This window comes from Sinocyclocheilus anshuiensis, unplaced genomic scaffold (genome assembly GCF_001515605.1).
Source record: "Sinocyclocheilus anshuiensis isolate Anshui unplaced genomic scaffold, SAMN03320099.WGS_v1.1 scaffold2090, whole genome shotgun sequence".
NCBI lineage: Eukaryota > Metazoa > Chordata > Actinopteri > Cypriniformes > Cyprinidae > Sinocyclocheilus > Sinocyclocheilus anshuiensis.
This window is the reverse complement of record NW_015560626.1, coordinates 663,450-688,510: the sequence shown is the minus strand read 5'-3', so window position 1 is coordinate 688,510 and position 25,061 is coordinate 663,450. Positions and strand designations below refer to the sequence as shown.

The following is a 25,061-nucleotide window of genomic DNA, read 5'->3' as shown; positions in this document are numbered from 1 at the left end:
TCGAGTAAGCACGGTTTGGGGTTAATCAACCGAAAGTTCAGGGTTTAGCTGACGGTAAGTTAACCATGCTTTCTGGAATACACCCAAGAATGACTCCTAAGCAATTGAGGTGTTTTGTTGTTGGATGTAATGATGAACATAGCAGTCGTCATTTACTCTCGACAGTCGCTGAAGACACAGAGGATTAATGTTACTTTCGTTTTTGAAGAGAATGCGCCCCCAATCTACCTAAATGCGTCTATGTTCGCGCGAATCATTCGTGATTCAGCTTCACCTACAGAAGAAGTGAGTATAAGGGTTTTTTATGAATTTTTGCAAATCTCCTTGCCTAATAATTTGTTAGTTAGCCAGTTTCGCAGCTAAATGTGGCTAAAGTAAACAGGACGGCTCGTCACCCCACAGAAGAGAGGGGCGGGTGAGCAGAGCTCATTAGCATTTAAAGGGAAATGCAACAAAACGGGTTGCTGTGAAAAGAGCTGATTTTAACAAGTTAAAAAGGGTGTTTTTACACTACCATTGAGAAATTTTAACCAAAGTATGTTATAGACTTTAAGACTCTAAAGAACCATATCAACTTGTGGAAAATGGGCATCCAATGACTTCTTTAAGATTTTATTTATTTATTAATTGCTTGCACTTTAGACAAGTTCTGGTAATATATTTAATTCTACATTCAAGTGTCGTTCTCTTTTTTTCAATTATTATTTTAAACTTTATTTTCCAGATAAAATATTAACAATTTGCTTTAATACAATGGCAATTATTTAATTTCGTTTTCTTCAAAAAAAAAAAAAGATTGTCTCACACAGTATAAATGCAAAAGAATCTTCTTGGCATCAACAAGTTTGAAAACTCCTGACCTAGTGTACTTTACTCCAGTGTAGTCTATTTTACTGTCGTTTAGTGTCTGCTTTACTTCATTGTACTCTACTCCAGTGCACTCTAGAGTCCAGTGTACTTTACTCTTGTCTACTGTGCTTTTACTCCAGTGCTTACTACTCTAATTCTCTCCAATGTACTCTACTGTACTCTAAAAGGATTCCCATACAAGCCTGCATGCCGACACAGCCTTTTATACATTATTCCACACTTTTTATTCTTATTGTAGGTAGTCACTTTATGGATTAGATCATAAACAGGACGCCCGCCCCTCGAATAACCTCCGCGGGCTCTCACGCGTGTTCACCGCATAAATGTAATAGAATCATTTGCACCAGCACTCTCAATCCCGCGCCGTAATTTATGTGGATTGAATAAGTGCCGTATTGTGGAAAAGCGCGAGTGGACCAAACACTCATTTGTCACCTCTAATAAATGTTGGAATGTAAATTATGAAGTTATGCTTCAGATGTAAATGCACTTTGAGTTTCAGTCTCTTAATGCAGAGGCCCCCTCGCCAATACATTAATAGAGTGAGTGAGGTCGGCCGAGAGAGAACATAAAAATTCAGTCTGTTTTCACAATCAATAATAAGCTCAAAAAGGCTCAGATGGAGAAACATTATGAAATATTTGAAGTCGACTTCATAAATTATTGCTGGAAAACTGTCATGTACACTAAAATGTAAATACATTAATGTTATTAATAATGAAGTGACTAATAGTTCTATCAAGACCGTAATAGCTGTTTAATAGAACGTGACAGCAAGAATATATTGCACTTCGCTCTCTGAGATGGGACAGCGTGGGACATTCATCAGCGCTCGTTCAAATACACTATTTTGATTATTTTGTTCAACTAATTGCCCGCCTCCCTTCAAACCCAACATCTTGCCCCCTCAAAGGGAAAAAACGAGTAATAGATATTAATTAATACGTGTCAGTTTTAACCAGTTTGATGAAAAATAATGTAGAGAAGATGCTAATAGGCTTCTTGTTTCTCTCTGTGTGGCGCTGGGAGATTACAGCTTTAACAAGCCAATCAGGAATCAGTCAAGTGAGCTGCATTATGGCATATAAAAGTTCTTATGGAGTGAATGAGCTCTGTAAACGTACAGGAAGCTGCGGAAAAACGGTAATAAGACTTGATAGAAAATTATAGTATTGAGAACTAAAAAAAAGAGCAGTTGCAGTTGTTGTGTATTTAATATAAGGGTGTATGGGCACCTGTTGCTGCCCCTTTTGTGAGCACTAGGGGCTGCTGGTGACTGTATTATAGATCTGTACCTGCTTCTCTCAAAGTAAATCCCCTCCGAGGGCCTGTAACTATGCATTTTATAGGTCTCAAAAGGGCAAAGGCGCTGCTTGAACTTGCTTATATAAAATCGCAGTTGCCTCTGGGCTCTAGTAAGTGCAGTATTGTTGATGACGACTCTTTGCCGTGCCGACGGAGTCAGGTGTGCTGTACAATCCAAAAAATACTTCACTGTTCGTCTGAGGACTTGCATGTATCCATATAAACCACTGTTTTTATTCTTTGTATATCAACAGGAGCCCAATCTTAGATTAATGCTGTATTATTAACACTTCTTACAAGTCAGACGAACAGCAAGAAACAGGAACCTGCATGTATCTGCTAGCTGCTGGCAGCCCTGCCAAACACCTGGACCAGCGGCCCGAGGGCTTTAAGTGTTGTGACATCAAGAGAATGGCAGACAGGCCTAAACACTCAGGATAGGCGGTAAGTGTGGCACATGTCACCGTTTTGGGTGGGCTGCCTAGTTAATCAGCGGCGGTCACTTCTGTGGAGAAGCTGCTCATGAAAGAGTTGGAGGAGAGGTGAGAGTTGTCAGCAGCCGTTTTGTGTAATATTAATTATATGACTTGCTTCTGTTGTTGCTGTATTTTCTTCAAGCTGAAAATGAGGTTGTTTTTGAAAATCATTATTTACTCATTCTCATTTTGATTCAAAAGCTGTAGGACTTTCTTTCTAGGATCACAAAAGGATACATTTTGAAGAATGTACTGTTGCAATTGCAGTAAATGGGCACTGAAGAATTGAAAAAAAAAAGATGAAAAGTCAAAAGTAAAAGTAAGGACAATTATAATATTGCAGAAGAATTTTATTTAAAATAAATGCAGTTCTTTTGAACTTTCTTTTCATCAAAGTGTCCTGAAAAAAAGTAGCACAACTGTTTTAATATTAAGAAATAATATTAAAAAATGTTTCTTGAGCACCAAATCAGCAAATTAGATTGATTTCCTGAAGGATCATGTGACACTGAAGACTGGAGTAATGACTGCTGAAAATTCAGTTTTGCATTACAGGAATAAATTACATTTTCAAATATCTAACAATACAACAATTATTTTTGAATTGTAATAGTATTATTTTGTGTTTTTGTATAAATAAATGCAGCCTTGGTGAGCATAAGAGGCTTCTTTCAAAAACGACCCTGGCTCTGAACTTTTGAACGGTAGTGTGTTCTTGTAAAACAGATTTTTGAATTCTGATTCAATAAGCTGTATGCAAAGCTGTTGAAAAAAAAAATCCTTCACATCACGTGATTTTGCCTTTATTATAAAAGTAACAATGTCTAATTTGTGAATAAATTGTTATGAATGAGTTCACAAAACAATCAAATTTTTTTCATTCGGGTCCTAGAGCCGATGTGTTTTTTGTATCCCACAGAAGAAATAAAGACATGCAAGTTTAGAACAGCATGAAGTGGAAATAATGACAGAATTGTAGTTTTTGCATGAACTATTCTTTAAAGGAGTTGGGTAGAGAACAAGAGAGAAGGACAACAGTCCCGTGGGACTCAGCGAAGAGGTATTGTCATGTGTTTTTCTCAGTCAAGGTCGGCAGGAAATGTCAGAGCAGGTGTGTGTCTGTCAGTGAGTGGCCTGCCAGCGCAGCCCTTGGGCTCCAACACGCCATGCTGTGACACTGGAGCAGGACTCACACTCACACACACACACACACACACACGTCTGGATCCTCATGCCCCATAAAGCCATTGCGGGTCACCTCCGGGCACAGCAAAGACTCACGTAGAGTCTCACGTATTGAGCACATATTGCATCTGATACTGCAACAAAGCAATTTTAGATTGCAATAACCAGTGTGTTCGCTACTGTTTTTAAAGGAATACTTCACTCAAAAATGAAAATTCTTACATCATTTACCCTCACCCTGTCTGTGTTTTTTCTCAATGCAGTGAGTCAGGGAGGTTCAGTATTGTTTTGGACCCCACCGACTTTCATTGTCTGGACAAAACCATTCTGTCTTTTGTGTTCCACAGAAGAAAGAAAGTCATACATGTTTTGAACGACACAAGGATGAAAATTCTGTCATCATTTATTCAATTTGGGGTGAACTATCCCTTTAAGGTGTGTCCATATGAAACTTCCCTTTGAAAGCCAGTCTGATCTGTCAATCTTGTTTGAACTTTTTCGTGTGATCAGATCTCTGCTTGTTCATTCCATTGTGTTTTGGTGTTTTTCATGGTTATTGTTGCTTGGGCAGGGTCAAGAGGGTTTTTACGCAAGCTGAACTGATTTATACGCAGGTTTGAGAACAGGGCTGGGTGGCACCATCATACCGCAGGCATGCTTTGGGCAATTATGCAGTAAAACCTGTACATTTTGGCTGAACCTTTAGAAATGTACGATTATTCTCGCAGACGAGCATTTCTCAGATTCTGTGGCTTCAGTTGAGTAACACAAGTTCTCCATATGAGTCAACAAGCATAAATCACTGCCACGCTTTTATTTTCTACCCCATTCCAAACCATTTTGCAAGAAAAACAAAACAACTTCTTTTTTTTTTTTTTCAATGCAATTTCAGTCACTATGATAATTAAAATGTTCCAGTTTGTTTGGATGCACTAAATTAAAGCTGGAAACCTGAATTGTTTTTTATTCGTTTTCCGTGCCGCTGTGGTTTGAAGAAGGTTTAATCTCATTGGTAGATTAAGTACTTATTGCTTTTCTCCGCCATGTGACCCTATTTGTGGTCTGAGTATCTCTTTAAATGCAAGCTCCATTGTCATCTAATTGTTCCTGACAGCTCTGACTAGCACACAGCCTGGGAGGCCTGTCAGTTCTTTCGGACGAGCCCTGTTGTTGCTGAACTTCCTTTTGAAGCCAGTAGATGGTGGTATTAATCTTCTGAGAGGTACCCAGAGAGCCGTGGGAGGCCAGGTTGCCCTGTCTTTGTCTCTTTCCTTGTCTGATCTTACTTCTTTAAACTTTCTCTGCCTTTTACCTCCTTATATATAACTGTATCTTCCGTACCGTGCGTTTTTGTTATACTTGACACATAATTTTTTGCTCAACATCCAGTTGTTTCCATCTCCGCCACCAGATGGTGGTATTAATCTTCTGAGAGGTACCCAGAGAGCCGTGGGAGGCCAGGTTGCCCTGTCTTTGTCTCTTTCCTTGTCTGATCTTACTTCTTTAAACTTTCTCTGCCTTTTACCTCCTTATATATAACTATCTTCCGTACCGTGCGTTTTTGTTATACTTGACACATAATTTTTTGCCCAACATCCAGTTGTTTCCATCTCCGCCACCCTCAGAGTAATTTAGAGAGGAGGGTCATCGAGCAAAAGGGTCACACCACCAATTCCTCACCTTTTTGAAGACCGCAAAACTGTTGATCCGCAACATGCAATAAGCATCCCGAGCTACTGAATGCAAGCCGTCGTGAGATGATAATGTCACCGGAATGTCACAATCTGTCTGCCGGTGGCGTGGCCGTCCTCTTTCAGTGTCATATTGTGCTTATGCCTAATCAACTAACCAGCAGCAAGCACATTTCCCGTTTAATTGTCAACGTACTATTACGTCCGTTAGCTGGTTTGATGTGAGAGATGTTGGCACAAAATTGGACACTTTGATTTTGTGTGTATGTGTGTGTGATTATGGGTAGGTGGGCGTCTGAAGCGGAAAGGGAAGACACTCATCAGGGTTATGGCAGTCGTAGCTGACAAGAAGGCTCTTCCTTCGTCTCCATAAACCCCGCATTGTGCGGTTTGGACACGAGTGCGGCGTTGTTGCCATTGGTGCTGTTTTCATTTTGCTTCAATTAGCTAATTGGATGTGATGGGTGGTAGTGTCTCTGGAAATGAAGGACAAGGATCCAGCGTCGGGTTTAAGACCGCCTTTGTGTTTATCTGTGAGACGGATCTCAACGTGTTATTAGGATGTGCCACTAAGTCATGATAGGCTGCTATTAATTTGTGCTCCGTTTCCTTTAGATTGTCTTGAAATCGGATTTTTGGGTTTTTTTTCTTCAGGTTTTGTTATGAATTACTGTGGCTTTGAATATGTGTGTGTGTGCATATGTGTGTGTGTTTAAGCCCTGCTCATTTGCAACTCGGAGACATTTTGCACGGCCTGTCACCGAATGTCATCATTGACTGTAAAAGTAGAGAAAAAAAATGCCTCAAATTACAGGAAAGCAGCACTGCATTAAAGAACAAAGAGGATCGATGGCAGTACATTAAACTTTATACAATTGGGGGGGAATCAACTAATTAAAATTGATTACTCTTGCTTTGTAAAAGTGTTTCTGAATTAAATTATTGTATGAAAACATTTTGACCAATTGTGGAGCTGAGGAAGTATCCATTACTGGATTACTGCTGGAATATTTGCGGTGAGCCGGGCTAAGTACAGTTTTTTTTCCCCCCTCACTGCTGAGTCCAGGGGCTACAGTTTCATCTTTCTGTCTCTTTCTCTCTCATACATGCATATTTCACATGTTTTTTCCATAGAATGTTCAAAAACAATGGCAAAAAAATGAGTAATAATTTTTAAGCTATATTTGACCCTTAGACCTCAAGATTACTGTTTATTTTATTAAGTGTTATTATTTATTAAGCAATATTAAATTAAATTGACTCCTGATGTTTTTGTGAAGAATGTCCAAAATGACTGTAAAAAAAACCCTCAAGATTTCGGTCTATTTTTTAAAGTGCAAGTCTAAGTGTAACATTTATTTGAATTTTTTTTGTTAATCAGGTTATTGTCAACTCTGTGAGCATATTTTTCTCTTTCCCTGAGGAGATTTTCGTCAAAAACCTTTTAAGCATCTTTTAGCTATGTGAACAAGTCTTATATCGAACACCTTGGTGAGCCGGTGAAGTGTGTCGGATGTGTAATTCCGGCACCACAGCCGCTTTGGCTCTCTCATTAGCGGAAACAAATGATCACATGTGAAAGCTGGACATATCTCCCAACAGTTAATAATAACGATTAAGATAAATTTGCCCCACATTAACAGAAATGTTTCCAGCAAATGCTCTGCTTTACCGTGTTCTATTGATTTACATGTTAAGAGGAAATATTTCAGGTCTGTAATCGAAAGTATTGAGTACTAGTTAGGCTAGTGTTACAGATTAGCCTGGGCTGAGTGAGGCGAGTTGCTGGCAAACGTCTGTTTAATGAGCGCATGTGCATCTGTGTGTGTTCAAATGTGTGTCAGTGCTGCTATAAACCAGTTGAAAAGGTTGACGTTATCAATTTGTGTGCGCGTTTTAATATATGAATTTCTTAACATTAGGCTTAAAAAATATTCTGGTTCATACATTCATAATATTTCTTTATATTATAATATGTTGCTATATTTTAGTTTTGTTCTTTTCAATCCCAGTCTCTCCTGTGAGAGTGAAATGGCATGATATGCTTAATTTGATAACTAATAATGTTTTACAGGATTTCCACAATCATGGAAATTCATAAGTGTGATTTTAGTTATTTTTAGCCTAATTCTCCAGTGCTTATTTGGCTGAAATTTGGCTTTGTGAGTTTATATAAATCATCAAGAACAACTGGAACAGTCATGAAAAAAAATGTGGGAAACCTGGATTCTGAATCTTGTCCAGAAGGCTTTAGTCATACTTATTTTCAAACCTTTGTAGATCACATAACAAAACTCTCAACTGGCCTTTTCTCTGCTATTGTATCCATTGTATTTTTTTGTTTTGTTTTGTTTTGATGTTAAAATTCGTTGTGACCTTTAAGTCGTCAAAGTTCAGAACATTCATAAAAAAATTGCCTCCACCGTGATTTGAATATCAGCACTGTAATCGCGGGTCTCTGTGCTCAATCCACTCGCAGCACAAGGAAAATGTGTGTCGCTCTACTTTGTCATCAGTAATGGCTCTTTTTGCATACATCTATTTATCACGAATGTGACCTTTTGAAAGTGGATTTGGTTGCATAAGGAATATGGGTAAAGGCATAACTGACTGAGATATTCCCTTTTCATGTACTTTTTTTCAGTAGTTTAAAGTCGTAAACAGATCGCACAGTTATGCTGAAGACCGATCGGAGTGACTGCTAAGATTTTTGTGATTATGATGAGGGCAGGCAGAACATTTTAAAGGGATAGTTCACCCAAAAATAAAAATCTGTCATCGTTTACTCACCCTCGTGTCGTTCCAAAGCGGTATGGATTTCTTTCTTCTGTGGAAAAAAAAAAAATATTTTGAAAAATGTCTTAGTATTTTTTTTTGTTTCAGACCCCACTGTTTTAAGAGTTTTATTGCAAAATATTTGATTTCCCCCCCGTACTTTTATGGGCAGCCATAGAAGATCAAATCTTCCAGAAATCCCAATGAAAAAAAGAGCAAAAATGGGCTAAAACGCTACTTTATGAAGGATGGTAAAGGTTTATTGATGTATGTACTGTCTGTGTCGTGTGGGTGTGGAGTTGATCAGTAAGAATTGATTTCTTACTGCTGTTTTAGATGAACTCTCGCTCTCTCATGCACACACGGTTCATGCTCGACTGTTCTCAGTGGGTTCTCCTCGATAAAGGTCATTTAAAGCGGAAGTTGTCATAATTAGAAGGGCATTTTAAGATCTAATTATAAAAGATTATAAACACCATTTTGTGCATTAACCCATCAGGAGTTGAAAGGAAATCTGACTGCATGGAAACCCACGTTGCAATTTCATAGAGTCGGAGCGCTTAAAGCGTCCTAGATATCCATCTATGTCATGGAAACATTCACGAGAGAGGTTAATTAATATAGAAAGTCGACTACCATCTCTTTCTCCCTCTCTCTTCTTCTGAAACCATTGTTTTGTAGGAATCTGAAACCAACCTAACACAATTGGATCGGTGTCTATTAGGCCTTTATTATATCAGGGGTGCTTCTTCACAAATGTACAGGGCAATTTGAAATGAATTGATTCACGCTGAGACTGGATCCCCAGACCTGCTAATGATTTCCTTTTAGCTTCCTTTACCCTTTCCTTTTAAGTGCCAACTGATGGCCCCCACCTTCTGCTGCTGTAGATCTTGTCCTTTCTCACGGAGCAGTCATTACTGTCAACAGTCCTGTAGTCTAACATCAGACTTGTGTACAGTTAGACATGCATTTTGGTCTATAAATTAATTTCACGTCTTTACACGGCCCTCTTCAAAGTTTGGGCATGATTTGGGCCTAAAGTACCTACAGGGTAAAAGTCTTTGTTGATTTTGTTTTATTTTTTAATAGAAATAACCACCACAATACTTTTCTAAATGATGTTTGTTGCTATGCACAACTATTTTTTGTCTGATTATGCTTTCGACAAATGCATTGACAAAGAATATATATATGTAATATATATACATATAAAATAGATGTATCCCTACCTTTCCACACACAGTTTAAGGCACTTTTGGCATCTTTGACCACTTTTGTGATGTTAAAATAAAGTATTTTTTCCTCCATCTACAACTGATTTAATGGTGTTTTGGCTTAATATTTTATGTAAATGTGTGTTGCCTTGAGCAAAAATGTATTTCCCTGTTTGACCTGTTTGCTAAGGAAGTCTTCCTTCTCATATCTGCTAGTTAGATAGCAAATATCAAACTTCCTCTTTAATTTTTAGTTTAGAATTGATTTCTTATGAGCGATGCTTTTAAAAAAGGAAAAATAAATAATCTGATCAGAGTTCACTGGTTATTCTTAAAATGACATTTTTAGGGTAAGAGTAAGATAAATTCAGGTACACTTTTTGACATTAACGCTAATGTCAAAAAGTGTACCTGAATTTATCTTACTCTTACCCTAAAAATGTGCTGATTTATCTAAATTCGTCCTGTTCTATAGACCAGATATTGAACTTTTAACTTGTTTAACAGAGACTAACATGAAGAAAGCATCATACGAGGTTGGCTCTTAAAATTTGGCTTCCCTAATAGGACATTTATGTTTCCTTCCCGATCAATATCATAATGTTAAGGGGAACGACCACCTCCTCAAAATTTAAGGCGAGCGTGAGGCAAAAGTGCTCTGATAAAACTCGGTCCGATCCAAACTCAATAACCGACACGGCGCGATTTGCAAGACCTTGTCCAGTCATCATGTTCACGGCAGGCATGTCTCCAGACATGGCCCTTAATGTTGCTTGGCCCCTATGATTGAGTTTTCACCACTTTTTAGGTTGCACCTGACACTTGATCATTCATCTCATTTGTAAAGATTATTGGTTAGAACAGGGAGCACTTTCCGTGCATTAGCAATTTTAGCCTTACAAGAAACACTAGAAAATAATGGTTGATTAACAAAGAGTATTTACTGGTATTCAGCAAAGAAACATGCACCCACCTTTTTAATTTGAGTTAATATTTTGCTTGCCAAACCAAATGTGCCTTGTACTGACATGCAGTGATGCAGTGATACAGCTCTCCCCCTTAAAAGCACAATCACATGCTGCTACCTTATACGACAACGAGGGTGATCTATACGTCAATAAGTAGACAAGACTAAAATCTGTGCAATGTGGTTATAATTGATTGAGATGTCTGGGTGGAACTTGCATAAAGCAGCCGTGTCATCTGCAAAGAAAAGCACTTTTCTTCTCCCTGAAGAACAAACGTAACACTCTTGAAAAATAAATGGACATCGCCCTCATTTGTTATCCCACTTTGATCCCATCTTTTAGAGAAGTGTTTACAAGAATGCCGTGCCCCTTCCATCCAAGTAAAAGCTAGTCTCAATCACAAAAAAAAGTCATATTTCAAGCCAAGGAGCCGTGATTTTGACCCCTTTGTCTTTATAATCTTAAATGAAACGTCCCTGCGCTCGTTTTTTCACTGGCGGTGACTCAATTGAGAATTTTCTTTTCCTGTAAAATGTGATTTACTGTACGCGTAACGTGCCTGACATCGTTTTTGTGCAGTGAATAAAGGAATTGATGGTTTTCATATGATGCTTTCTTCATGTTAGTCTCTGTTAAACAAGTTAAAAGTTCAATATCTGGTCTATAGAACAGGACGAATTTAGATAAATCAGCACATTTTTAGGGTAAGAGTAAGATAAATTCAGGTACACTTTTTGACATTAACGCTAATGTCAAAAAGTGTACCTGAATTTATCTTACTCTTACCCTAAAAATGTGCTGATTTATCTAAATTCGTCCTGTTCTATAGACCAGATATTGAACTTTTAACTTGTTTAACAGAGACTAACATGAAGAAAGCATCATACGAGGTTGGCTCTTAAAATTTGGCTTCCCTAATAGGACATTTATGTTTCCTTCCCGATCAATATCATAATGTTAAGGGGAACGACCACCTCCTCAAAATTTAAGGCGAGCGTGAGGCAAAAGTGCTCTGATAAAACTCGGTCCGATCCAAACTCAATAACCGACACGGCGCGATTTGCAAGACCTTGTCCAGTCATCATGTTCATGGCAGGCATGTCTCCAGACATGGCCCTTAATGTTGCTTGGCCCCTATGATTGAGTTTTCACCACTTTTTAGGTTGCACCTGACACTTGATCATTCATCTCATTTGTAAAGATTATTGGTTAGAACAGGGAGCACTTTCCGTGCATTAGCAATTTTAGCCTTACAAGAAACACTAGAAAATAATGGTTGATTAACAAAGAGTATTTACTGGTATTCAGCAAAGAAACACGCACCCACCTTTTTAATTTGAGTTAATATTTTGCTTGCCAAACCAAATGTGCCTTGTACTGACATGCAGTGATGCAGTGATACAGCTCTCCCCCTTAAAAGCACAATCACATGCTGCTACCTTATACGACAACGAGGGTGATCTATACGTCAATAAGTAGACAAGACTAAAATCTGTGCAATGTGGTTATAATTGATTGAGATGTCTGGGTGGAACTTGCATAAAGCAGCCGTGTCATCTGCAAAGAAAAGCACTTTTCTTCTCCCTGAAGAACAGACGTAACACTCTTGAAAAATAAATGGACATCGCCCTCATTTGTTATCCCACTTTGATCCCATCTTTTAGAGAAGTGTTTACAAGAATGCCGTGCCCCTTCCATCCAAGTAAAAGCTAGTCTCAATCACAAAAAGGAGTCGTATTTCAAGCCAAGGAGCCGCGATTTCGACCCTTTGTCTTGTATAATCTTAAATGAAACATCCCCACACTTGTTTTTTTTCCCGCTGGCGGTGACTCAATTGAGAATTTTCTTTTCCTGTAAAATGTGATTTACTGTACGCGTAACGTGCCTGACATCGTTTTTGTGCAGTGAATAAAGAATATGATGGTTTATGCAGTTTACATGGTGTTTATAGAGCGGGGAAAGAGCGTTTCTGGATTGTAAAAGGCACTTATTGTGTCATTGTACAACAACTCAAAAACCTCCTCCATTCAGATACTAATTTTAACTTGCGATTCAGGTTCGAAGACTTCCCAGAACTGAGCTGAACTTGTTCATTTATGAAGTGGGAGTGTTTTTAGTGTGTTTGACTATGTGGACTTTGCAATTTTCTTGTCATTAAGTTTCTAGGTGACTAAATTCACTATGCTTTAAGCTTATATATAGCACGGTCAGAAGTAATAGGTTCCCATGGGCACAAATGGCACCGAAAATGAGAGAAATACCACAGAAAGTGAAAATTTACGGCAAAAAATGTGATTATTTTTTGTTGTTGTTGTTGTTTCCAATTATGTTTTTAATTTTTTATTTTTTTTTTTTACATTTTAGGCCAAGCTATTTTTGCATAATGCAAAATATAAATGTGTTATTGAATTTATAGGTAAAAATGATTATGCATATTGAGATTTTAATGAATTCATTAAAAGTTTGAGCAAACTATTGGTGTGAAACAATGGCATGTACAAACAGTTTTAAAATGGCAAAATAAACTGTTTGACAAATGGATAACATAAAGTGTGTTTTTATTGATAGTTAGAAAAAATACCCCCTTGTAAATGTTAAAAAAAGGTTAACTCCTGACACTAATATAGAGATCCAGAAATTTCCTTACCCTTTGGGTAACAGCTTTGCAAAGATCATGTTACCGTAAAACGTTGTGCCTGATGTGTTCTGAAACCAGGTGTGACTAAGGTCCCATTCTTTGCAGACACTGACTCAGTCGTATATATATATTTGAAGACAAATGCGGCCTGCCTGCTTGCTTATTCCAATTATTGGAATCATAATCTCATGCCGTTCCCTAAATCGGCAGTGCCCCCCTTTTCGTCTTCCTTCTTCATCCAACAAAGTCAAAGTTGTTCCCCATAAATTTAAGCTGAAATCAATATGATGTGTTTTTGAAAGGAAAACCGGGTCCCCGACTCACTCTGTCTTGATTTGTCACCGCAGAATTATACAGCTGGCCCGACTATTACACATTCTTCTCAGCCTATTTTCAAAATGCAATCCTTTTGGATTGAAACAGGTCTTTAGTATATGCAATGCATTACCTAAAACGGATTACCACAGACAGCGCTCTCAATCACTTTTTATCTTTTGCTGCTTAAAGAAAAAGAACAGTAATCAAAACCTTTCAACCTATTAGAGGGATGACTTTTACAATTGAATCACAGGGACCACAGGTGCGATAACGAGGCGGCTCGGCTTTATCCTTGAGTGTGCGTTTCCCCCTATCTCCAGATGTTATTTCATGTTTATCTGTTCTTTAAAAGTACCACTTCAGAGCCCGCACTTCAAATTCATGCCATAATGGGGTTTGAGGAGGAGACCCTTTTTTAATTCTAGGAGAAGCAAGCTAAAGTGGCAGATCAAGGTGCATCTCGAAGGAAAACGCGATGGAATCGATGGGAGCTGCACTGCACTTCTGACTACACGTGTTCTGATGATATTTAATTTTCTAGTGCATTAACACTCAGTCATTACAACGTGCAACCTAGGTGATTTGATCATAATGCATTTTCTTCTTTAAGAATTGCTGAAGTTTTTAACCAGGTATTGTGCCGTTATTAGATACAGATGGGCACTTCAGCATTAAGTATAGATTTTCAGTCCCTGCTCACTTAAGGCTAGGAGTTTGTCTTAAAGAGGATAATGGCAAATTAAACTCCATACCCCATTTGTTCAGCAAACCTTGATGGGATAATTTTATAACTGCTGATTCACTCATTTCCTAGATTTATCTCTAAAGTGGTTTGGTGGTCTGGCCTCCATATACTTCTTGGGAGGGGGAGGGCTATTTTATAAGTTCCTGTTGTTGGCTGATGATATACCATGGGGGAGTTGGAAATGTACAATAATTCAGCTGAGTGCAGAATTATACAGCTGGCCCGACTATTACACATTCTTCTCAGCCTATTTTCAAAATGCAATCCTTTTGGATTGAAACAGGTCTTTAGTATATGCAATGCATTACCTAAAACGGATTACCACAGACAGCGCTCTCAATCACTTTTTATCTTTTGCCGCTTAAAGAAAAAGAACAGTAATCAAAACCTTTCAACCTATTAGAGGGATGACTTTTACAATTGAATCACAGGGACCACAGGTGCGATAACGAGGCGGCTCGGCTTTATCCTTGAGTGTGCGTTTCCCCCTATCTCCAGATGTTATTTCATGTTTATCTGTTCTTTAAAAGTACCACTTCAGAGCCCGCACTTCAAATTCATGCCATAATGGGGTTTGAGGAGGAGACCCTTTTTTAATTCTAGGAGAAGCAAGCTAAAGTGGCAGATCAAGGTGCATCTCGAAGGAAAACGCGATGGAATCGATGGGAGCTGCACTGCACTTCTGACTACACGTGTTCTGATGATATTTAATTTTCTAGTGCATTAACACTCAGTCATTACAACGTGCAACCTAGGTGATTTGATCATAATGCATTTTCTTCTTTAAGAATTGCTGAAGTTTTTAACCAGGTATTGTGCCGTTATTAGATACAGATGGGCACTTCAGCATTAAGTATAGATTTTCAGTCCCTGCTCACTTAAGGCTAGGAGTTTGTCTTAAAGAGGATAATGGCAAATTAAACTCCATACCCCATTTGTTCAGCAAACCTTGATGGGATAATTTTATAACTGCTGATTCACTCATTTCCTAGATTTATCTCTAAAGTGGTTTGGTGGTCTGGCCTCCATATACTTCTTGGGAGGGCTATTTTATAAGTTCCTGTTGTTGGCTGATGATATACCTTGGGGAGTTTGAAATGTACAATAATTCAGCCGCCTTGCAAGAATTCCTGAGTCTTCCTCTCATTTCCAGTGAAGTTAATTTACTGATGACTTTCTATTACACTGATGAGCTCATTTCACGCTGCAAATGTAAGATGTCTTTGTTTTTTGCTCTCTTCGCAGATTGCCACGGCAGTCAAGTTTCTACAAAACCAGCAAGTTCGTCAAAGCCCCCTGGCGACCAGAAAAGCGTTCTTGAAGAAAAAAGGTGAGCGTCATCAGCATGTTCCAGAACCTAATGTAAAACGTTACATTTTTACTGGCGGAATGGATACGAGATGGCTCAATTCCAAGACTTTGACCTTGAATTTAACCAGCCGAATGCTTTCGTTATTCATTTCAAACATGAGTGGAATCGGCGTAGTAAAGAAAGCCAGTTTGCCCCAAAATGAAAAACTTTTAAACATCCTTGTGTCCAAAATTCCAAATTCTTATGATTTATTCTGTAGAATGCAAAAAGAGAAGCTGTGAAGAATGTTCACGCTGCTCTTTTTACTTTCATTTACAATGAAAAGTAAAGGAGGACTGATGATATTGAGCTCCAAAAATGGACAAAAAAGCAGCTTAAGTGAGGTGTGACTAGATGCCAAGTCTTCTGAAACCATATTATAAGTTTATGTGACAAAATGGCAGAAATTTAAATTGTTATTCACTGAAAATTCACTGTTATTCACTGTTTGACAGCCATGGTCATCATCTACTTAAAGAGCAGCTTGTACATTCTGCTATACGTGTTTGACAGAAGAAAGAAAGGTTTCGGGAGAGTAAATAATGACACAACTGTCATTTTTTTGGATGAACTATCCCTTTAAAGACAGCTCAGCTTTAGGAGCAGAATGTAGTCCAGTGGACTTTGGCCCAAGATTTTCACGGGATGAGATCATTCGCTTTTAAGGGTCAGAGGTCGAGGCCATTGTTGCATGCCCTGGAGGGTCAGGTAAGGGTCGATCGGGCTGCAGAGAGCTTGATCCCAGTTGCGTGGATAAATGACCTATCAGTTGGGACGCTTCTTTGGGATCCAGAAAATTAATATTGACAAACCCTCCTGCACTTTCAATGGAATTGTCAATTATGCTACCTCCCAGCATTTTAAAGCTTTTACTTAATTTAGCTGTTATCATAAATATTAAAGCACTGGAATGCATCGGAAAGTTTTATCGACCAGAGAAGTAACGTGTTGTGAGCATACATATGCATTCACTCTAAATTCAGAGCAGTTTAGGTATCAATCAATATGTGTGTTTGATGCATAACCCACCACTATCTCTCCTATAGCACAAACCCCTTTCAGATCAGATCACCGGCCTGAGTGTGTGCTGGAAAGAAATCAATCCGTACGCTGTATTTTGATCTTTTTCGAGAGATTTTTTTTAAAACCCAGCACTGAAAATGACATTGTGATGTTTTAGTGAATCACTTTGGGGGCGGCAGTGATGGAAATCGAGAAGCACAATGTAATCTGTCTCACTTTATGGCTTATTTGAGTGTTTTGCAAGCAGGTCTTAAAACTTTTAAATCAGTCACATAAAATAACGATCACTTCGGCGCTGAAATGCATATCATTTTTTAAAATAAAATATAGTCCTTCACAAAGGTCAGATTAGTTTTATCTTGATTACATTTAAGTTTAGCAAGGTCAGCACTGTCCTTTATAACGCGATAACTCATCTGTCTCTGCACGCTATTGATAATTGTAAATCTTCTTAGCACAGCTGTGCTTATCAGTTGTGGCTTTTTTTCCTTTTAGCTCTTATTTGAAATGAAATTTGTTATGTCGGGACTAATTAATGGTAAAGGCAGGTGGATTTGGCCTTCGATGGTGCTAGTAGAGCAGCAGAGGAAAGCGAGCCTAATAGCTCCATGACCGGTGTAGGTAACTGGAGATAAAATCCATAGTTGCCGGCTGCTGTTGTTCACATCAGTGGCCTATTATGACGTCTCAATATCTTTAGCATTTTCCTCGGTCAGTGCTTCTCGTTAGCAGTAGATCAGCTTCATTTATAATTCACAGCTGGGTTATGCGGCTTAATATGCTGTATGTTTATGATGAAATGTGGTTCTTTTTAATGTGAAATTGTATCCAGATCCAGGGATTTGCAGGTTTTGAGCGATATGCATCGTATTTGTTTTTTGTAACAACAAGCGTGTTTGGAGGTTCACATGGATTTCTCAAAGGGGTCTACTGGTACATTAAGTATTAATATGCCAGTGTGCCGCTGTTTCATAATAAGTCAACCCCCCATGCCAACTAAAAGTCAGTAGTGTTCAATGGGTCCCTATAATCCACATGAACACAACATTTCATTATGCTTTCTGAAAAAGATTCCCTCTCTTCAAACATACAATATGACTAACTAACTAAATAAATATATATTTATTTATTTATAATAAACATGTTCAGAGACGGAGTTTGGAGTGAATGAATGAACGAACAAATATATAAATACATATAATAATAATAATAATAATATATTAATATACAAATGATATATTAATTATTAATAAAATTATATAAATAATATAGTATTTATTTATTAAATTACGAATTAACGAATATATAAATAAATATAATAAACAATAATATATAATTTATATTAATTCTTAATAAATTATAGAAATAATATATTATTTAAAAAAGTCTAGAAAACTCATACTTTTCTAATTACTTTTTAATTGCTGTTTTTTTTAAATTACATTATTTTATTTTATCAGCGTAACAATTTGAGGAAAAAAATTAACATGAATTTTAATATTTATTACAATTTGATGTCCTCTTTTTGCTGAAATGCTATTCAAGCTGCAAGAATTTCCCAAGTTCATGTAAATCCTGATGTTCACAGACTTTTGGACCCTAGTGTGTTTGTATTATTTATAATTCTTACATACAGGTATCTGTTTTGTATGTGTGTATAATGTATATTTAGATTGACTTTGACCTCTCCGAACAGCGAAACCAGGTTGTAATGGGGAACACGGTGAACTCAGGACTATCATGGCAATGTGCCCCCAGGGTGTGTTTGAACATCAATAGATCTATAGCTGGAAGACTCGGCCTCGTGCTATTGCTATTCTAATTTGATGTTGTATTTTTTATGCGGACATTTGGAGATCTTCGAACGAGGACACTATTTCCAGGTCACTAGCCTTTTAATTACCGACCCTTGTAACCGAGAGGTTATTGATAGAACTCAAAGCACACAGCTGTTTACAACCACAGCCGACGAGTTCTCATCAACGCTTCAAGTTTAATTTCTTTTGTTTCCTCTGCTCGCTCATGCAGTTTTAGGTGGGACGCAGCTGCTTACACCCCGAGGACGACTTTGCTGCGATATTGCCACTTGTCACGTAGTTATGAAAATATGCTAAACATTGGAATAGACAACTATTCAATATCCTCTCAATGGACGTTCCCGATGGGACGATCAGACCATCAATCAGACGGCTTAATTAAGCCAGTATGATTTGGGAATGATTTGTGCGTAGGTACAGTTCATAACGTCTGTTGTTAAGGACGGCTTTTGGATTAAAGTCACAATGACCCTTTTGTTTTAATTGTGGATCGCAATCAGCAACGTTTTGTCAACATGCAAACGGTTTTTCGTTTTGCCTAGTCCCTCAAATGGCAGAGAAGCGCAGCCGTCTGTAAATTTGCATGTGCTGGAAAATCGTCTTGTGTCAGCACGGAGCCATTTCTACTGAGCCTCACCTTCAACAATGTAATTATGTCACAATGTTGTATCACTCTGAAAGCAACTCGTGCAATTTGAAGGGTAGGAGGGAGACTAATCTAGAAGCAAAGTGCTGAGTAATCTTAAGCCAATTTCTCCTTATTAAATTTCTCCTGAAATTTACCATTTTCCCAGTGCCCTGCTGAGCTCACAGAAGCAATTCTAACGCGCTGCTCTGTGTGTTGTTCCTGCAGTGTTTTCCGCGCCATTCCTGGAGCTTGCGCGAAAGTTTAATTTGATTAACGTCATTCATATTAAAGCGTGCCTTAAACATGCTAGCCGAAATGACTGATCAGTGGTTATGAAGGTGACCTTTAATTTTCACTGTTTATGTCTAATACCTATTAATTACAGCAAGGTCATTGTAATAACTGCTAAATGCAGGCACAAATTCTTCAATAGCAATTGTTGATGTACTCGTCTTGATTAGGTTTTGCATATAAGAGTTTTGTCTGTAATCCACACTGTAGTTTTTCATTAAACCATTTGTGCTTCGTTTTATCTTACACTGCATTTCATATGCAAATACAGCTTTTGCCACTGATAAATGCTTTACAACGGTTTTTCCCTATGTTTTTTTGTCTTGTTTATGTACAGTACTCGCTCAGCCCTATCAGTAAGCCTCAAGTACCCCTTCGTCAACCCCAAACCAGAAATGTGTTCCTTTTAACTCTCATTATACTAGATATAATTTAGCATTATCTTTAATATTATTAAAGAGGCATTATTACAATGAGTCACTTTTAAACTAAAAGCAATCAATACTGTGGGTGAAAAATAGACTCATCCAGTTGCTTCCTATCAAACTGAAGCAGTATGAGGAATATAGGCTAGAAGCTGTTATTTGATAACTGCATTTAGTTTGATATTGGTTGGTTTTATAGCTTGAGACATTTGATGGGATGGAAATAGGAAAGAGCGGTGAATTGTTTGAAGTGTGAGATGAGTAAAGAGCACTGTTGCAGAAATTGACCTCAATCCACACAAATTGCCTAAATGCAACTATTATTATGTTTTATTTCCTTAAAAACTAACTACATAAGGTATCTAAAATTGCATAAATATAGATTTTTATATTATCTCTAAAAAATTGAAAAGTCATGCATGTATTTATCAACATTTATTTATTTGGATGTTTTTGTCTTTATTTGATAGGACATTATCAGAATTTATAACTACACAAGCTGTTACCAACAGAAAATTACATTAAAAAGTATTTTAATTTATTTTGAAAAGAAGACATTTTATTATATAATTTATTTAAAAATATATATATTTTCAGCCTTTATGCCTTTATTTCTTAGAAAAGGGGAGGGGATCAGGACCAGGAAAAGAAATCAATGACTTGATTGCTTTTTTGAAATTGTAATGTAATTTCTGTTTATATGTTAAACAAAACAACATTAAAATCTTACCATATGATTCCTGGTTGATATTTAGTATGAGTTATAACTATAAGGTGGTGTTGTTGATCTGTCTGTCAAGATTTAAGTAAATGAGAGGAGCATTATGGACGTTACAAAGATCAGATTTCAGGTCAGGTCACCTCCCCCCAAACAAAGACACCTAAATATACATCCATCTTAATCTCTAAAGCAGTTTAATGTCATATTTATGTAAATATTTTCCAGTTTTGCTCTATATTAACGGTGAGAAATGTCAAAGCCCCCATAAAATAAAACAATACCATCTTCTGGTGGAGTGGGGAGTTAAATTGGATTCCTGCAGCAAGCAGCCATAGTGGTGGGCAGCTGATGAAGGGGAAAATAGGAAGCACTTTGATTACATGTTGCAGCGTCTTTACACAACAATCTCTCCTACACGTATTATTTACATGCCGTTATGCTCTAATCCGCGCTGAAGGATACCTCCATGATTTCCACCCCTTTCTCTCTCTCAGTATTTCTGTCTCTCTCTCTTTTCAAGGGGAATGTGATTGGTCTCGGTAAGAATTCAGAGATATGTGCTGCTAATGTTTTCTAAGCAGGTCATTTTACAGTGTAAATTGTGAATTACTGATCCCCCAGCACACCCCACATCATTACATCACTCTTTGATTGGACTTTCCAAATGTGGGTGTGTATGTGGTTATTATCTAGGCTTGTGTTAAGTGTATGCACTGTCCTTAAGCAGAGGTAGCTTAAAGAAGCTGCATGCAATCACTGCCTTATTGCTGTGGTGTGTACCATTTTACCCATAATTCCCAAAATTATTGTATTGAGGAAGGTCTCTGAACGAGTATTTCTTTGCTTGTTTTCAGACAGTTATGTCTCTGTCTATTTCACATTTTCTTGATTTTTGCAATTAGGTGTAGACTAGAATGTGGGTTAGTAATAACAATTTCCTGTTTTTTTTTTTTGTTTTTTTATAACAAGCACTTAACAGAGTTTTCAGTGTTCAGGTGATCAGTTCCATCTTTGGATGTATTAAATATTTTAGTAATTTAAAAATAATTATATAAATTTTTGTTATTTGAATTATTATTTAACTATTTTATATTATTATTATTGTTGTATAATTAATTTATTTTATAAAAAATATTAAACATTGTGATACACACATTTGATACACCAGTGTTTGTTAAACATTTGATAAACCAGTGTTTTACGAATCCGTATTCACTGCACCACTGCTAAATTCACAGCGCCGTTGCAAAATGCATTTTGTTGTAGCTTAGTTTTCATTTTACAGTATATTGAATTTAACTATTGACCCTTAAAAGCTGGTATTTTTTAATAAATCAGCCAAAAACACTTTGATGAATCAATCTTAAATTCTTGAGTTATCATTTTGAATCTCCGTATGACTGATTCACTGGATCACAAATCATTACTTTTGCTCATCACTGACGATTTCTTTGTGGCCATTTACAGAAAAGTCATTTTTGTGTTGAAAACCGTGATACGCAAGCAGTGGAATGGGAAAAAATGGAAGGTCTCATTACATTTTTGCGCAAGACATTGCAAAAGATTCGAGATTTGTGAACATAATGATGAAAGGTCTCTGTTTATCGCAACTTGACATTCAAAAACAAAGGAAAAGCAGCGCAGAGGAATACAAAAAAATGCGTTTTGTGTGAACGTCCCCTCACTGTCTGTGTTGTGTGTGCGCATGACAGCATATAGTTAAGCGTACCCACATTCGCAACAGAGTATTGTTTCTAATAAATTACATTTTAATTATGAACAACATTAAATTGTGTTCTCACTCAGGGGAAATCACTAAAAATGAAGTGTGCCCGTTGATACGTTGATATCTTAAAATACTATGGGCTGAATTTTTCAGCTGACTGCTAGTTGGCAGCGGTACAGAATTTACTGTCCTTCATTTAGTGTCTCCAAGTTGAGTATTCAGGGATATAAAACGGTTTTTCCTTAGTTTTCCCAACAGAGAATGGCTTTTCCCTTGTCTACCAGTCCTGTCACAAACTTCACCCAGCAGCTTCCAGTAAGCCTGCATGTGGACGTCTGGTGTGACACAAGCCGCTGAGTTCGGCGCCCGGATCTTTGACCTCACTAGTGTGCTTCCTGTAGTCATTTCATTATGCTTAAAGGGCCATGAGGGACACTGGTGCACTGCAGGTGTAATACCGCTCACGTCATGAAGGTAAAGAAATGGTTCATCATCCCTGATATTAATAGGAAAGAGTTTGCAAGTAAGGTGATGCGACTCACCCCTTGGACAGGAATGGCAATGACCAAGGCCTGCATAGAAGACAAAGGGATTGATGTGGTTATAAATTACTCCACGGCGCCACCTAGGCCAGCAGCTTTTCACTTTGTCATCAGGAGAAGGCGATAAAGCAGGAAAATGACCAGAGTCCTCCTTTTTTTTTTTTAATACATAAATGAATACGCTATGAGAGCGGTCATTATTTAAGGCATGCAGTCGTGTGGGACATGGACTTGACATGTGAAATCTCACAGAAACGCTCTCAGTGACCTCCGTCTTTACGACCTTAAGTATTTTTCTTCATGTTCAATCTGGTATTATTATAATAATAAGCAATATTCACCAAGTGATTTTGTTCAAGCCTTGTTGGTCTGCTGAAAAAAGAGCATCCACCTTTAACAGCCGTTCAGTAAGCAATTTTATAATTGTCCCTGTGAGCTTGTTCTTACCCTATGAAGTTCACAAGTGCCAAAATTGGAGAACTGCACTTTATGGCTGGATGAGTCGCCTCATCACTCTTTAAAAAAAGGGTGGAGGAAAAAAAACATCCTGAAAATAAGAGCCCAGAAAATAGAGCCATAAATAATACAGAGAGCAATGGGTTTTCCTTTAAATAAATACCGATCAGGTTTATGTTGAAAGACAATAGAAAACGTAGCCCAGATATGCAGTTTACAGTATTTATAGCTGTAATATCGCAGTGCCACCACCGTAATTTCATGCCCCAATGAGAATGGCAAGGTCAAAGCAAATGCTTCGACTGAGCATCTGCTAATATGGTGACTCATAAACAGGCTCTGCGTGTATCAGGTGCAGCAAATAATACAGTATAATGAAATACAGAATAGCTTTCCATTATTGTTCTTTTTTATGGTGTCGTCATTAGATGTAATTTATGTCTAAAAAAAAAATTCATCTACCGGCAGGTCGATCTGAAATGGAGGTCCGAGGGGTCATTCCACAGGTTTTGGAAACTGTAATAAATTGTGTTTCCTTTTTGTGTCCTTTTCCTTTTATATGTAAAATTCACTCTTGTTGTCCTTCTTTTAAATTGGATCTCAAAGGTCTTTCATTTGTCGTCCCATTTTCTTTGTAATAAAGGCATCAGAGGAGACAAAACAGCTGAGTGAGTCCGAAAACCCGAAAGAAAAGCAAACGCGTTAATGAATTTGCATGCATCTTATTCGGATGTGCGCCGGACCCCTTTGTAGTTGCGCGGGGGGTGCTACTTTAAAATTAAAATGACGTTACGAATATGTTTGTTCATTACGTCCTTAGAAAACGACCCCCTCGTTCTGAGGTGAACTCACGAAAACGTGAACTTCCTGATAGCGTCTTTACGGCGAGGTGAGTGGGAGGAAATGAGAGGGGGGCCTCCAAGTCTCATTCAATAGTCTGCCACCATGCAGTCTGGTGTGGTCAGATGAATAGGGAGTCCAGGGACACATTATTGCTTATTGGACAGTACAGGCTGACTGCATCAGCTCAGCACATGGCCATGGCTGCTTCCTGGCACTTTGAATGCCATGCAAGACAGGATGACCAATATTTGCCTTAAATTATTCAACATTTTTCAGGGCCATGTCAACCCCCACAGAACCTGCCCTCCTTTTAACTTTGACCTCAACCTAGAGATTCCTGCAAGAGAGGTAAAATCAGCTACATGGGTCTGGGTGGTATAAATTTTGTTAATGTCATTCTTGACAAGTAAGGGACAACATGGTTATATGAAGAGAGATCTGTGTCATAAATTTGGATGTTAACGTTTTGCTGCTGTGGAAGAGGAAACTGTATGATTTAGAGCTGTTTTTTTAATGAGGTGGTGTTTGAAAGAAGTCTTTTATGCTCACCAAAAATACAGAAACATTTTGTTACAATTTAACCATTTTCTGTTTTATTGTATTATAAAATCTAATTTATTTCTGTAATGGCAAAGCTATTTTCATCAGCCATTACTCCAGTCTTTAGTGTCACATGATCCTTCAGAAATCATTCAAATATGCCTTTTTTGTAATCAACTTTTTATTGTCTGTCAAATATAAGCAAAAGAACATCATTAGAACAAACAATCAAGGAAGGATGAATAACAGACATATTATAAATAATTGTACAGTCAAAGAAAAGCAAGAAATAAAAAAATAAGAAAAAAATTAAATAAACAATTAAATTAAAAAAGAATAAAAATAAATGTTAATAAAAGATAAATAAAAACTAATATGCATATGATTTGGTGATCAGTCATGTTTTATAAAGGCCACGTTTTGGCTGTAGCCATTATTTTTGTTATGGATATAAACATGATTTTTCATAATATACTTTTTTTTTTTTTTTTTTTTTTTTTCTTTGGAAAA

At 37.5% G+C, this 25,061-nt stretch overlaps 1 protein-coding gene across 1 annotated transcript in view; it reads left to right on the top strand.

Annotated features, from left to right (window-relative positions):
- Positions 1-25,061, top strand: part of LOC107681981 (peroxisomal membrane protein PEX14-like) — a 78,596-nt gene that overhangs the window by 21,185 nt on the left and 32,350 nt on the right. The window contains exon 3 of the mRNA XM_016478377.1: positions 15,434-15,518. Within this exon, the coding sequence (XP_016333863.1) occupies positions 15,434-15,518 (85 nt within the window). The remainder of the gene's footprint in view (positions 1-15,433; positions 15,519-25,061) is intronic.